The sequence below is a fragment of the Mastigoproctus giganteus genome, chromosome 1, assembly GCF_048544385.1.
Source record: "Mastigoproctus giganteus isolate SK-2022 chromosome 1, ASM4854438v1, whole genome shotgun sequence".
NCBI classification, from domain to species: domain Eukaryota; kingdom Metazoa; phylum Arthropoda; class Arachnida; order Uropygi; family Thelyphonidae; genus Mastigoproctus; species Mastigoproctus giganteus.
Window position 1 is genome coordinate 79,577,189 of NC_143575.1, and position 16,650 is coordinate 79,593,838.

Sequence of the window (16,650 nt, forward strand, 5' to 3'; positions counted from 1 at the left end):
CAGTAATTATGGTATGCTACTTGAAGAAGATGTAAGTAAACTAGACAGATGTGCCAAAAAATGACAATTGAAGTTTAACATTGAAAAATTCAGGTGCTGCATTTGGGGTTGCAGTAATCCAAGAATAACTAAGAAGAATAATATACCATTTAGGTAGCACCAAACCTAAGGTAATTGGTAAGGAAAAAGGCTTAGGAGTAATTATACAGTTTGACATGAAGTTCTCATGAGTTCTGTATTTACAACACATGGAGTGTTGCGGATGCAGATTAGCTGTTTGAACACCTTGTGGGATTCTGTCAGTGATATACAGGAATTTTGCTAATAGACACAAAGAGGTGATTATCCTATTCTATAAAATAATGGTTAAACGACATACAGAATACTGCATGCAGATTAAACCTTAGTTTTGGAACGGCATAGATCTTTTCATAAAGTTGCGGAGAAGAGTATCAAGGTTAGTTGGGTGCCCAGAAGGATATTCTTACCAACAAAGATTGGAGTTCTGTAAATTGCAGGTTCTGAAAACTAGACATATACATATACAACCCAAATGAAGTCTTATAAGGTTTTAAAAGCATTAAGTAAACTAAATGCTGGTGGCATTTGCTCTTTCTCAGATAGCACACATACAAGGGGATATAAATATAAATTGTAAGAGGATAGTTGCAGAAAAGATGTTTGGATATTTGCAATCAGCCAGAGAGTAATTGATTGTTAGAATGAACTTCCACCCTAGTGTCGCCATTAAACACCAAACCAACCAACCAACCAACCCTAGTGTTGTGGAAGTGAATGGTTTGAATAAATTTAAAGCTTAGGAGAAACTATTGGAAAGAATTTTTTAGTCTATTAAAACTGAGATGGAAGTAATTTTTTTTCAAGCTGGTGTCTATATGCTTTGCTTCCTTGCATCATTTTTGCCAATACTAATAATAATATTCTGCAGCCTTCTGTTTTCAGTTTAAATTAATGTCCTCTTGTATATGTTTACTGAGAAAGAGTAAAGATCCCATCAGCATTTAGTTTACTCAAAGATTTTAAAACTTCACTTTGGCCACATGCAGGTATGAGTTTCCAGATGCCACAATTTTCTTTTTACTTTCAAATTTAATTCAATAAAGTGAATTATGATTGCTATCAGTAAGGTTAGTGCGCTAAATGGATAATAGAATTACATAATTTCTTGGTATTCTTATGGAATACTGACCACAGGTTTGTGGTCTGTATTCCAAGGTAAGTGTTGTGGGTATCCCTGGTTTAAAATATATATTACTGTGATATATGGATTTGAATATACACTGAGTGAACACTGAATTATGATCACCTAACTAATACTTCATAGGTCCTCCTTTTGCCCTCAGTACAGCAGCTATCTGATGTGGCATTGATTCAACAAGATTTCAGAAGCGTTCGGGATGTAGGGCCAACCAAGCTGTGTGCAACGTGGTCAGCAATGCAGGTATGGAGGTGATTGGTGTATCCAAATGCCTGCTATGCTTTTCCATAGTGTCCCACAAGTGCTCTATGGGATTCATATCGGGAGTTCGGAGGCCAGTCGATATGCTGGAAGTCAGAACTGTGTTTCTCAAACCATTCCTGCACAACAAGTGCCCGACGGCTCGGCGCATTGTCATCTTGGAAGACACCATCGCCATTCGGGAAAAAGTGTAACATAGCGGGGTGTATAAAGTCAGCAAGCAGTTGACGATAGCGGAGACCACTGATATGTTGTTCCACTTGCACCAGAGGTCCAAATTCCTGCCAGTGAAACATGCCCCACACCATACAACCGCCTCCACCAGCCTGCACTTTTGATACTATGCATGATGGATCAAGAGCCTCATGTTGTTGATTCCAAATCCGTACATGACCATCCAAGGTGTGGAGTAAATAATGTGACTCATCTGACCAGCACACCTTCTTCCAGTCTTCTCACGTCCAACTTGCATGCTCTTTGCACCAGGCGAGTCTTTTACGCCAATGAACCTTGGTTAGGAGAGGATGCCATAGGGGTTGTCTGCTGGTATAGCCCATATGTGCGAGCATGCGATGCATAGTCTGCCAGATATTGTTCCGGGTTTGTCCATGTTGTATTAGGTAGTCAATTCTTCAACAGTGCTGCGCCCATTGGCCTGTACAAGTCATTAGACCCAGCGCTCACCTCTAACATCAATCTTTCGCTGACCTTTGCAGTTTTTCCATCAGGTCCTTTGACCATTTTGACGTCAGGCCTGGTACACTTTAACTACGGTGGCTCTCAAACACCCTACCAGTTCAGCCGTTTGGTAAATCGAGGCACCACCTCGTCAAGCACATACAATCTGTCCTTTATCAAAGTCCGATAAATCCTTCCTTTTACCCATCATGCTTGGAATTTTACTACCTACTGAACCACTGACACCTTATCTATGCTACGTAGGTCGACTAACTCTGCACCCTCGTACCTCATCTGGTCAACGGGTCGCATTCGGTTTTCATAGGGGTGGTCATAATTCAGTGATCACTAACTGATATTTCTGTGATATTGATTTTAATCTTATATTTTATTCTTTATCCCTTGGTCTATTTTTTTTTTTTTTAATCTCTCTACTTTTGCTTGTTTTTGCTTTAGGGTTCGTCACTCTCCTGGGCATCATGCATGTATTCAATTACTCATGACAGGCTACACAGAATGCTTTGTTGAACTCTATACACTTCTTCAAAAGAGTAAAGAACTATTTCTCGCAGAACAAGAACAAGGAATTACTAATACTGATTTATTGGATAATGACAATGAAACTATTGAAATTCTGCAAGAGACATTAAAACGTGCTCAGAATGCTCATAGAGAAAGTAAATAAATGTTACTGTCTTATTTTTGTTGCTGTTGTTAACAAATAAAAATAACATTTGTCATTAATTTATCTCAGTTGCTCTAGACAGCTATTTTGCTTTGCATTAATCATAGAAACTTACAATTCTTACAATATAATCCTTAGGAGTAATTAGTTATTTAATTGCTTGTCATGGAAGAGAACAATCGGTGGATTTTTGGCTGCTGTAAAGGGATAAGTATTTTTATAGTTTTACTGTATTCTTCGTTAATTAATATACTACATTGTGTTTTACAGAGGTATTAAATAGGTTTAGTAGTGTTCATTAGCTTCTTATTTTTAATTTAATTAGTGATTTTTGGAAGTTACGACTCCCGATGTTGGCGCCAATATTGTTGAACTAGCCGCCATATTGTAATCGATATGAAATAGCACAACGTATATGTCTCGAACTGATAGCATAAGGTAAATGTAAAACTAGATAACGTAATATGAAGCACTGTATTAGGAATCTGTTAGATTACTATAATATTATCAATTAATCAAAAATATTTATTAATCTTATTAAATTCCACTCTTAATTAAACTGTATTTAAACGGAAAAATCATGCCCCAGACTAGAGCTGCCAAGCAAAGATCACAGACTAGCGAGAGTGCTGTGATTCAGGGGAGAAACAAAGGGGGTGATTCTCCAATGCATCACAGTCTCAAAATATGTGTGAAATGTTTGTAAAGTGTAAAGTGTTTTCGGAGCAAATGGCACCAGGGGGTTCCCCCATCTCTGCTTAGTATACATTGTTGTGTGATACAGTATACTGTAAAGGCCAGAGATTTAAAAGTGTATGGATATTGTTATGTGTAATGTTTTGTAACATTGTTCATCTGGCCTTTTAGCTGTTGGGCCCCTGATGTTTGCCCACACTTGGCCCCATAGGGGCAGACCAGCTACACCCCACCAAGGCACCTCCATAGCTAGGTGGGCAGCAGCAGTGCATAGCACATGCTTCTTGATTAGACCAAGGTTCGAGCCCATGCCCACCAAATACGGAGGATGCGGAAAGGTCAGGGAATGACTACTGCATATCCCCGGAGCAATATTTCCTCAGTTGTGAATGCTCCTAAAAATCAAATAACAAACAAACAAAACAACAACAAACCAAGTACACCTAGTATAGTTATATTTACTCTGCCAGGTCCTGCCACCTAATTTCCTGAGATTTCAGTGACTAGGACCTAAAAATAAATGTTCGCTGAACTTTCTAAAATGGGACATGATCTAGCTGAGGAGGATGTCTTTGTGTGTGCTAGATGCCTAGAGTGTCAAGAAATTAGGCGCCAACTCAGCATTCTGATGGGCGTCTATGAGAGCTTGAGGTGTAGAGTAAATTCCCTCGAAGAAATTAATATGAGGGTCCCGTCAAGCTCTCAGCTGCCCAGCTCAATGGCAGAGCTGACTCCTGTGCATCAGGCAACACAGAGGCAATCTCCAAGGCAGAATGTGCTGGTCCCAAAGGAACTAGTTATTGTTGGTGACCCTATTGTCAAGGAGACGGGGAATATACTATGCAAGAAGAATAGGTGGAACAGGACCAGGGTATGTCTGCCAGGAGCAAAAGTTGATGACGTTGTAGAGCAGATATCATCTTTCAAGGGCACAAAAGGTGATATTGTTGTACATGTTGGACTAATGTCATTATGAGTAAATCTGCACATTTACTCAACAAATATAGGTCAATGTTGAAAAAGAGCTGCGAGTTAGGGTTAAGTGTGTGTCTGCAATTCTGCCCAGACACAATAGGAGGGAGTATATGATAAGAGCCTTGTCGATCAATTTGGCCCTAGAGAGATTGTGCAAGGCTCAAGGCTGAAGGGGTAGAATTTTTTTCGGCCTGGTCTGTGCTTGTTGACAGGAGAGACTGCTCCTACAGGGATGGGGTACACTTAAATAGAAAGGGTGCAAGAATATTTTCTGATGCTGCAGTGTTAGGTCAGTTGGAAAACTGCTAGCTTGGGAGGTTACACAGACTAAAAGGTTAACAGTGGCGGCAGGCAGAGGCAAAAGTGATTCGTGCACTGCTTCTATTGGAATGAGCAGCAGCATGGAAAGCAAGGCAATGGATATTTCCAGGACTGTTGGGAGTCAGAGTGTAACAAATAAATACATGTGCTGTGTTAGGGTAACTAAAGGTAGAAACAGGTGCATGTATACTTAGGGGCGCCTCCGTAGCCAGGTGGGCAGGAGCAGCAGTGCATAGCACATGCTACTTGATTAGACCAGGGTTCGAGCCCGTGACCACCAAATACGGAGGATGCAGAAAGGTCAGGGAATGACCACCACATATCCCTGGAGCAATATGGCCTTAGTTGTTAATGCTCCTAAAAACCAAATAACAAACAAACATAACAAACATGTCTACTTGCATGTACACCAATGCTTGGAATATAGTTAATAAATTTGATGAGTTTGAAAAGTGCTAGTCAAGACATCAAAGGCAGTATTGTTGGGATATCAGAGACGTGGTGTCATACAGATATAAGCAGTGTGGAATTGGAATTTGGGAGTACAAGGTGTACAGAAAGGATAGACAGGACAGGAAAGGAGGGGAGTTATGCTGTTAGTTAAGAAATACATAAAATCTTAGGAAGTGCATCCAATTGAAGTTGGTGGGCAATGCAATGTTGAGTCTGTTTGGTGTGATATAAGCACTGGAAAAGGAAAAATGAGAGTAGGTGTATGTTATAGGCCTGATGAGTATAATGAGCAGTTGGGCAAAGAAATAGAGTGGGCCAGTAAATCAGAATGTCTTATAATGGGAGATTTTAACTTTCCAGATATTGACTGGAACTCGTAGGTTGGTCACTCGCACACTAGCAAGACTTTTTTGGATTTATTGGATTACTGTTTTCTACAGCAGCATGTTTGAGAGGCAACCAGAACGAATAATACTCTTGATCTGATTATCAGCAGTAATTATTCATGCATTAAGAATTTGCAGATAAAGGAACCACTGGGTGACAGTGATCACAATGTACGGATATGGGAATTACTGAACAATGTAACTACCATCAAGCCTAAAGGGAAGGGTTTTGCTTTCATAAAGGTTACTACAGGGGTCTCAGACAGTTTTTAAATTCTGTACAGTGGGATCAACTGATGATGATACCAATGTTGAATTCCAAATGGTAAGTCTTCAGGGACTTAATCTTAGAGGCTACTAGGCTTTTCATTCCAACTAAGAAATACTGTTCAAGGTTCAGGCCTAAATGTTGATGAATAAATGAGGCTCGTGACAGAGAATAAAAAATGCATGGAATGCACATAAAATTATCAGGTGACAGAGAAGCCTATGGCAGATATAGGTTTGTCTACAATCAAGCAACAAATGAAGGTAGGCAGGCGAAGGCAGATACCGAGAAATCTTTGGCAAAGGATGCAAAGAAAAACAGCAAAGAATTCTTTACTTATGTAAACTCTAGAGGGAAAGGGATAAATCAGATTGAACCACTTAACATAGATGGGTTGACGATTAATGATCATATTCAGGTAGCTGATAAACTGAATGAGTATTTTGCATCTACATTGACACATGAGGAGTTATACAATGAGGGGGACTGCCAGAAGTTTATTAGCATTAGTAGAGGCATACAATGCAAGAAAGCAAGCTTATGCAGCATCAGCCAAAAAAAAAAACCAATCCCATTTCACCCCTCCATTTGTTCCAAATGCCTGTCTAGTTTGAACCTTAAATTTATTTAAGCTATCAACTTCCACAGCAAAAGATGGAAGTCTGTTCCACCAATCAACCACCCACTGGTTAAAGGCAAACTTCTGCACATCTATTCTACAACTGTCTTTCTTCAATTTGAATCTATGCCACCTCAGGTTCTTAATCTGAGCAAGAGGAAGAATCCCATCAGCATTGAACTTGCTCAACCCATTCAAGACCTTATACACCTCAATCAGATCACCTCACAGGTGCCTACTTTCCAGGTGCTGCAATTTGCAAAACTTAAGCCTTTCTTGGTAAGAGTACCCCTTTGTTCCCCTCACCAATCTTGTTGCCCTTTTTTGTATTCATTCTAGCAACTCTACATCCTTCCTAAAACGAGGCCTCCAGTCCTGTACACAGTACTCTAGGTGTGGTCTGATCATTGCCTTGAACAGTAGGATAATCACCACCCTGTCCCTGCTAGCAAAATTCCTATATATCATTGACAAGACTCCATTACCTGCCCTAGCAGCCCGTCTGCACTGTTCATCAAACTTCATATTTGACTGCACAATTACCCCAGGTCTTTTTCACTTTCCACTTCCCTGAGTGTAGTACCACAGAGTTTGTATGTCTCTCTTGGGTTATTACTAACCATATGCAGTACTTTCATTTGTCAATGTTAATCCTTGGTCCTTGAGGCTGTCACAGACATTCTCTCAGATATGCCAGACAAGCTGTACTTGCTACCTGGGAGTCTAAAACGCTGATGGAACTGATATTCGGGTGACACTCAAGTCAGGTGGACCCAATTTCGGCGAAGTCTGGATGGTCTGTGAGAGCCAAATCCACTGCTTGCATCTTCACGATGGTGGGACTGTTAGTAATCCTGGGTATAACCTCCATGCACAAGTACATGGTGGGGTACCACCCAGGTGTGAACCAACGTAAGAAGGGATCGAGGTGTGGCGCCTGCACCACATGGAGGAATGCCGCCCCTCTATGTTACCAGGCAGTACTAGGTGGTAGATGACTCTCATCAACCAGTGCAATACCACCACTTTGCTTATTGTAGGCTTGAAGTGGTGGAACCCATGTTTAGTCTCTAGAGCTAAGTTCCAGTCAACCCTTCCCTATCTCTTCCATCATGCAGTATGATTGACGACTTTTGAAGTTATGATGAATATTGTGGGGAGATCCAATATTCCTTACATTTTGAGGGTACAGCTCGAAAATGGAGTTTGCAGGCCGGCCGCTAGTTAGTACACCGGACCGAACCTATTGATAACTCTCTAGGAGGCTTCCGGATCAGCTAGTGTATAATCTTGCAACCTCTACTCTGCCAGATAGTGACTGGAGGGAGTCCGAGTAGTGTGTATGCAGGGAGCATTATCGAGGCCACGTTATGTCAAGGATCTGGGTATATTCTTAACATTTGTACACCATATCCAAAAATTTCATTACTTCATACAGCATATCCCACCCACATTTTCTTACTATTGAATACAAAATGAATTGTCAAACTAATAGAGCAAGCTTATCTGTGAAAAGATCTAAACCTCCCAAACACTTCCTAATTCATTTCACAAATATTCTAATCTGAACGATGTCCATTTCCACTTGTAGTCTGCCAAACCCCATGTACTTTTTCTGATATAATCTCAGTTATTGGTTGATTCAACTACTGCTCATCTCAGATGCCCAAATTATCCGCTGTATGATTTCTGTTGCTCAAAGGTGGTACTTGTGCATTTGTCTGTTCTGATATTCCCTGTCAAAGGTCAGAGACTTGGCAATTAGCATTAACATTAGCATTAGTAGAGGCATATGAGGCAAGAAAGCAAGCTTATGCAGCATCAGCCAAAAAAAAAAAAAAAAAACACGCACCCCCCCCTTCTCATTTCACCCTTGAATCTGTTTAAGCTTGTCTTTCCTCAATTTGAATGAATTTATGCCCTCTCAGGCGATTATTCTGAGTAAGAGGAAGAATCCCATCAGCATTGAGCATGCTCAAACCATTCAAGGCTTTATACTCCTCAATCAGATCACCTCAAAGGAGACTAGTTCCCAGACACTATAATTTGCATAATTTAAGATTTTCTTCGTAAGAGCAACCCTTTGTTCCATTCACTAATCTTGTTTCCCTTCTCTCTACTCGTTCCAAGAGCTCTACATCCTTCTTAAAATGAGGCCTCCAGACCTGTATACAGTACTCAAAGTGTGGCCTACCATTGCCTTAAATAAGGAGATAATAACCTCCTTATCTCTGCTAGAAAAATTCCTGTATATCAAGACACTATGAGCTACTCTTGCAGACCATCTGCACTGCTCAGAAAACTTCATATCTGCCTGCACAATTACCCCAGATCCGTTTCATTCTCTAGCACTGTCAGTGTAGTACCACAGAGTTGATACGTCACTCTGGGGTTGCTGCTTCCCATATGCAGTACTTTACATTTGTCAATGTTAAAATTCATTTGCCACCTCTCAGCCCATCTGCTCAACTTTGCTAGATCCTGTTGCAGCAGCGTACTGTTATCAGTGTCCGAAACAACCCTGCCAACCTTTGCATCATCTGCAAACTTGGACATTAAGCTTGATATACCATCATCAATATTATTTATAAATACTGAAAATAACAACGGACCCAATACTGAACCCTGAGGGATTCCACTAATAACATTATTCAACGATGAGCAGTGTCCATTGATTACCACTCTCTGTCTTCTCTCACTCAACCATCCCTTAATCCATAGCAGCAATTTGCCTCCATTGCCACACTGCTCCAATTTGTGCAGCAGTCTTCAATGTGCAACAGCATCAAAAGTCTTTCTAAGATCCAAATATATGATATCAAAGTTATTCCCTGCATCCAGTTCCTTTGTGACCACATCATAGTATCCAATCAAATTGGACAGGCAAGACTTCCCCTTAACAAAACCTTCTGTGTCCGAGCTATTATTATTATTATTATTAATGGCCATATGGTACAAGGAAGCCTAAGGCTTATGCTGCACCAGCAAAAAAAAAAAAAAAAAATTCCCAAGTTACCCCCTGAGAGAGAGAGAGAGAGAGAGAGAGAGAGAGAGAGAGAGAGAGAGAGAGAGAGAGAGAGAGAGAAAGTAGAAAGGAATCACCAAGAAAGAGAAGAATGATAATATCCAGCTCAGGACCCTGGGCTTGCCAAGCCCATACTCACCAGATGTGAGCCCCTGGGGTTACTATAACTGAAGTCTTGTCTACATGGCCTTGCAGTGCTTCTTTAACCAGTGCCTCCATTAATTTTCTTGGAACAGAAGTTAAACTAACAGGTCTACAATTACTTGTGTTGCAATTTGATCCTCCTTTGTGAATTGAGGTCACATTTGCACATCTCCAGTCCATGGGTACCTCCTCTGAGTCCAAAGAAGCTCTCATAATTATGGCTAAGGGTTTGCTTACTTCCTTTGCTGCCTCCTTTAATATAACTGGATAGATCCTGTCCACCCTGGGTGTCTTTTTTATGTTTATCTTCAACAATTTCTCCTCCACTTTCCTCTCAGTTATTACAAAATCATCCAGCTCACTGTCAGAGTTTAGCTCGCCTCTGGCATTACCCTCCCAGAATAACTCATCATGGGTGAATGTAGATGCAAAATACTCATTTAGTTTGTTAACCACCTGAGGAGGATCATCAACAGTTGAACCATTAATATCCAGTGGACCAAACTGATTCATCCCTTTCCTTCTAGATTTTACATAGATAAAGAACTCTTTGTTGTTTTTATTTGCATCTTTTGGAAAGGATTTCTCATAATCTGCCTTTGCCTGCCTAATCTCCTTTGTGACTTGGTTACAGACCAGCTTATGTCTATCATAGGCTTCCATGTCACCCATTAATTTATATGTATCCCATTCATTTTTCTGCTCTGCCACATGTCTCATTAGTTCATCTGACATCCATTTAGGCCTAAACCTTGAACAATATTTCTTAATTGGTATGTAAAGCCTAGTAGTTTCCAAGATAATTTCTTTGAATGCTTCCCATTTTGAATTTGCTGTTGGTAACATCATCAGTTTGTCCCACTGTATAGAATTTAAATACTCTCTCAGACTACCGTAGTCACCTTTACCTTTAATTTCTCAGATATTCCAGTTAATATCTGAGAAATTAAAATCCCCCTTTATAAGACTCTCTAATTTACTGGCCCACTCTATTTCCCTGTACAGTTCCTTATTATACTCATCAACTCATCAGAGTCATTAGGCCTGTAACACACTCCTACTCTCAATTTTGATGTGCCAATGCTTATGTCACACCAAACTGACTCAGCACCGCACTGTTCAGCAATGTCGACTGGCTTCACTTCCTTGGATTTTGTGTTTCTAACTAATAGTATAACCCCTCTCCCTTCCTATCTTGTCTGTCCTTCCTGTACACATTGTACTCCCAAAATTCCAGTTCTGTATTCCTTATATCTGTGTGACACCACATCTCTGATATCCCAACAATATCTGCCTTTGATGTTCTTAGCAATATCTCAAATTCATCAAATTTATTTACCAAACTCCTAGCATTGGTGTACATGCAAGTATACATGGACCTGTTCCTATTCTTAGCTATCCTAACACAACCCGTGTGTTTACTTGTACCCAATGACTCCCAGCAGTCTCTGAAATACCCTGCATCTTGTTTTCCAGGCTGCTGCTCATTCCAATAGAAGCAGTGCAAGAATCACTTTCACCTCTGCCAGTGGCTACTGTTAATCTATTAGTCCTTGTATCATCCCCAAGCTGGCAGTTTTCCGACCCACCTAACACTGCCTCGATAGCATCAGCAAATATTCTTGCACCCTTTCTTTTTACGTGTATCCCATCTGTGTAGAAGCAGTCTCTCCTATTAACAAGTACAGACCAGGCTGAAAAAAATTCTACCCCTTGAGACGTGCACAATCTTTCCAGGGCGAAATTGATTGACAAGGCTCTCATCACGTAGTCCCTCCTATCGTGTCTGGGCAAAATTGCAGATATTTTCAAATTCAACCCTAATTCATGGCTTTTTTTTTTGAATCTCCTCTCTTTGATCTTCTCTGTCTTAAAATCTCTCTACCTCATTCTGTCAAATTCATCTGTTGTCTTTACCGTTCTCCCAACTCCACTAATCACTTGGAGCTCTTTGACTTCCTGTCTTTGCAACTTGACTTTCTCCAGTCCAATTTTCCTTGGTGATTTTAATGTTCACAACTCGAGCTGGCTTCCATTTTCTAGTCACACTGACCCAACTGGTCGAGATGCTGAGGTTTTTGCAATTACTAATGACCTTGCACAGATTGTTCATTTACCTACAAAAATACTCGACAGTCCTAACCATACAGCCAACAGCTTGATCTTTTTCACACAAACAACGCTTCTAAGTACACGGTCGAAGTGAGAGGCCCTTTAGGCACTTCAGATCACAACTTGGTGATTGTCTTTTCTCCAATGGAATCTTTATCTCATGGCTATTCCCAACCTCATGTTTGGCATTACAAGAATGCAAAATGGGATGACCTGCAAGATTTCTTTTCTTTTCCTTGGTCAGATTACTGTTTCAAAACTTCTGATGTCAACATTTGCTCAGATTGTGTCAGTGAAATTATTCTTGCATGAATGGAATCCTTTATCCCACACTCCACTTTAAAATCTTGTCCTTTATCTAAACCTTGGTTTTCCAATAAATGTGCTAAGGCTGTTCAAGAGAAGAACGCTGCATATCGTAATTGGCTTGTTTCTAATTCTTCAGTTTCATTTTCTGCCTACACCAAAGCTCGCAACAATTGTAAAGCAGTTATTAATCAGTCCAAACTAGAGTTTGAACAGGATAAGAGTAGAAAACTTGTTTATTGCCCTAATGGTAGCCAAGCATTCTGGTCTCTTACCAAAGCTATTGGCCGCAACTTTTGCCCATCTCTGCTCCCGCCTCTGTCAAAACTAGATGGTTCTGTTGTCACTTAAGCCAAGGATAAAGCTGACCTGCTAGCATTCCATTTTTCTTCCAACTCACATATTAATGATCTTTGTAAAACACCTCCCACCATTCCCAACATGCTCCATTCAATGCCTCCTGTGGTCTTCCGTCAAAAGGATGTCAGAAGGATTTTGACGAAACTTGATGCTAAGAAAGCTCCAGGTCCCAATGGTATTTCTCCACTTGTTCTCAAAATCTGTGCTCTGAACTTACTCCTATTCTTTGCTACCTTTTTTCACTTACTTATTCCAAAGGTGTTTTTCCTTCTGCTTGGAAATTTGCTCATATCCAGCCAGTTCCTAAAAAGGGTGAAAAATCCCTCCCATCCAATTATTGTCCCATTGCAACTTCTACTCTTTCTAAAGTAATGGAGAAATTAATTAACCGCAAACTTTTAAACTACCTAGAAAACTTCCGTCTAATCAACGATCGCCAGTATGGATTCCGGCAGTGTCAATCCACTGGTGATATTCTGGCTTATGTTACCCATTTATGGACTAATTCAATGGAAAAGTTTGGTGAAACACAAGTAGTTGTTCTTGACATCTCAACGGCTTTCGATCGTGTTTGGCATAAAGGTCTTCTAAACAAGCTTCCATCGTATGGTTTGCCAAATGTTTTTTGTAATTGGTTATCCAGTTTTCTCTCTGATCGCTCATGGAGGGTGATGGTAGATGGCTCTCTGCCTTCTAACTTCTCCACTAATGCCGGTGTCCCCCAAGGTTCAGTTCTTTCCTGCACTCTTTTCCTCTTGTATATTAATGACCTTCTTCCATTGACTGGAAATCCTATCCATAGTTTTGCTGATGATAGCACATTGCATTCCACTTTCCATTTTGAGAAACCTTGCCCTGCTCAATCAGCTTCAACTTCTCGAAAATCTGCTACCAATTCCTTAATGCCGATCTTCAGGTAATTCTCCAGTGGGGCAAAGACAACTTAGTTGATGTCAACCTTTCTAAAACTCAGTCTTGTCTTATATCTCTCAAAAAGGATTCTTCTTCTGCTATGCTTATCTTTGGTGACAGGCAAAATGATATATCTCTTTTGGGGATTACCCCAACTTCTAATCTCTCTTGGCACAAGCACATTACAAATATTGCTTCCTCTTCATCTAAAAAACTTGGTTTTCTCTTTCACTCTCGGCATTACTTTTCTTCCAAACATCTGCTCACTCTGAATAAATTGCAAATCCGCCCTACCATGGAATATTGTTCCCACATCTGGGGTGGTGCCCCCAAAACCTCTCTCAGGCTTCTTGATTCCATTCAGAAGAGGGCAGTTAGGTTAATTAATGATTCATCTCTAACAGAGTCTCTCCACGCGCTGTCTCAACGACGTACTGTTTCTGCTGCATGCCTTTTCTACATATGCTTCCATGACCACTGTTCTTTTGAATTGGCTTCTATAATTCCTGCTCTCTCTTTTAAAACAGTCCGAACACATGCAGCTACCATCCAACATCCATTTACTGTCCAACTTCAAACTCACAGCACAGAACCAACTTTTCATTTTCTTTGTTTATTCATTCAACTGCTGTTTTCTGGAACAACTTTCCTTCATACTTATTTCCTGAAAATTACGGTCTACCGAACTTCAAGTCCAATGTCAACAAATATCTTCTTTCATCTTCTCAACCTTCAACCCAAGCATGGTACTAAATACTATAGGGTCTAATACCTCTCGTGTTTGGGGTTTACATAAAAAAAAAAAAAAAAAATATTCAGTTTCCACTTCTCAGTCCATTTGCCCAACTTGCCTAGATCCGGTTGGAGTAGCATTCTGTCTTTACTGTTGTTAACAACCCTGCCAACCTTTGTATCATCTGCAAACTTGCACACTAATCCTGATATACCTTCATCAATATCATTGATGAATACCCAAAAAAGAACAATGGGCCCAGCACCGAACACTGGGTAGCTCCACTGATAACATTTGTCCACAAAGAGCAGTGTCCGTTGATTACCACTCTCTGTCATCTTCCACTCCAACATCCCTTTATCCATTGTAGCAACTTACCCTTAATGCCATACCTCTCCAATTTGTACAGCAGTCTTCCATGTGCAATAGTATCAAAAAGTTTCCTGAAATCCAAGTATACGATATACTTGAATGTCAAAATTATTTTTGACATTCATTTCCTTTGTGACCACATCATAGTATTCAATCAAATTGGTCAGACAAGACCACTTCTTAAGCAGTCTTGTCTAGATGATCCTGCAATGTTTCTGTAACCATTGGCTCCATTATTTTCTCCGGAACACAAGCTAAACTAGCAGGTCTATAGTTACTTGTGTCATCTTTTGAACCCCCTTTGGAGAGGTCTCCATGGGGACCTCCCCTGAATCCAAGGAAGCTCTCATAATTATGGCTAAGGGTTTGCTTACTTCTTTTGCTGCCTCCTTTAATATAACTGGATAGATCCAGTCCACCACAGGTGCCTTCCTTATATTTAACTTCGACAATTTCTCCTACACTTTGCTCTCAGTTATTACAAAATCTCTTATCTCACTATTAGAGTTTCATAAACTTCTGACATTCCCCTCATTGAATAATTCATCATGTGTGAATGTAGATGTAAAATACTAATTCAGTTTATCAGCTACCTGAGCATGATCATCAATAGTCAATCCATCTATGTTGTGGTCGAATCTGATTCATCCCTTTCCTTCTAGAATTTACATAAGTCAAGAACTCTTTCCTGTTTTTCTTTGCATCATTTTCCAAATATTTCTTGTAATCAGCCTTCACCTGCCTAACTTCCTTTGTGACTTGATTACAGACAAGCTTATATCTGCCATAGGCTTCTATGTATGTCCCCTGATAATTTATATGCATCCCATACATTTTTATTCTCTGCCATGAGCCTCATTAATTTATCTGACATCTATTTAGGTCTGAACTTTGAACAGTATTTCATTGTTGGAATGAAAAGCCTAGTAGCCTCCAAGATTAAGTCCATGAAGGCTTCCCATTTACAATTCAATGTTGGTAACATCAGTTGATCCCACTGTACAGAATTTAAAAACTGTCTGAGAACCCTGTAGTCACCTTTACGAAAGCAAAAGCCCTTTACTTTAGCCTTGATGGTAGTTAAATCTTTAAGTAATTCCCATATCAGTACATTATGATCACTGTCACCCAGTGGTTCCTTTATCTGCAAATTCTTAATGCATGAATAATTACTGCTGATAATCTGATCAAGAGTATTACTCTCTCTGGTTGCCCCTCGAACATGCTGCTGTAGAAAACAGTCATCTAATAAATCCAAAAAAAGTCTTGCTTTATCAAACTCTAACAGGGAGCTACGTGATTTTGTAATAACTGAGAGCAAAGTGGAGGAGAAATTGTTGAAGTTAAACATAAGGAAGGCACCTGGGGTGGACAGGATCTATCTAGTTAAAGGAGGCAACAAGGGAAGTAAGCGAGTCCATAGCCATAATTATGAGAGCTTCCTTGGACTCAGGGCAGGTCTCCATGGGCTGGAGGTGTGTAAATGTATCACCAATTCACAAAGGGGGTTCAAAAGGTGACACAAGTAACTATAGACCTGTTAGTTTAACTTATGTTCAGGGGAAAATAATGATTAAAGGTTACTGGTTAAAGAAGCATTGCAGGATCATCTAGACAAGAATGCAGTAATAGTTAAGACAGACATCGGTTTATTAAAGAGAGGTCTTGTCTGACCAATTCAATTGGATACTATGATGTGGTCACAAAGCAACTGAATGTCAAAAATTATTTTGATATCATATACTTGGATTTCAGGAAAGCTTTTGATACTGTTTCACCTGAAAGACTGCTGTACAAATTGGAGAGGTATTGCATTAAGGGTAAGTTGCTACAATGGATAAAGGGATGGTGGAGTGGGAGACGACAGAGAGTGGTAATCAATAGACACTGCTCTTCTGGGGAACTTCAATAATAACAAATGTTATTATTGAAGTTCCCCAGTGTTTGGTGCTGGGCCCATTGCTGTTTTGTGTATTCATCAATGATATTGATGAAGGTATGTCAGGATTAATGTCCAAGTTTTCAGATAATACAGAGGTTGGTAGGATTGTTAACGACAGTAAAGACAGTATGCTACTCCAAATGGATCTAGACAAGTTGGGCAAATGGACTGAGAAGTGGCAAT

At 40.1% G+C, this 16,650-nt stretch overlaps 1 protein-coding gene across 1 annotated transcript in view; it reads left to right on the plus strand.

Annotated features, from left to right (window-relative positions):
- LOC150090918 (uncharacterized) overlaps nucleotides 1-16,650 on the plus strand; it is a 34,135-nt gene that overhangs the window by 15,112 nt on the left and 2,373 nt on the right. Inside the window, exon 3 of the mRNA XM_090377509.1 lies at nucleotides 2,615-2,835. Coding sequence (XP_090233635.1) covers nucleotides 2,615-2,835 — 221 coding nt within the window. The remainder of the gene's footprint in view (nucleotides 1-2,614; nucleotides 2,836-16,650) is intronic.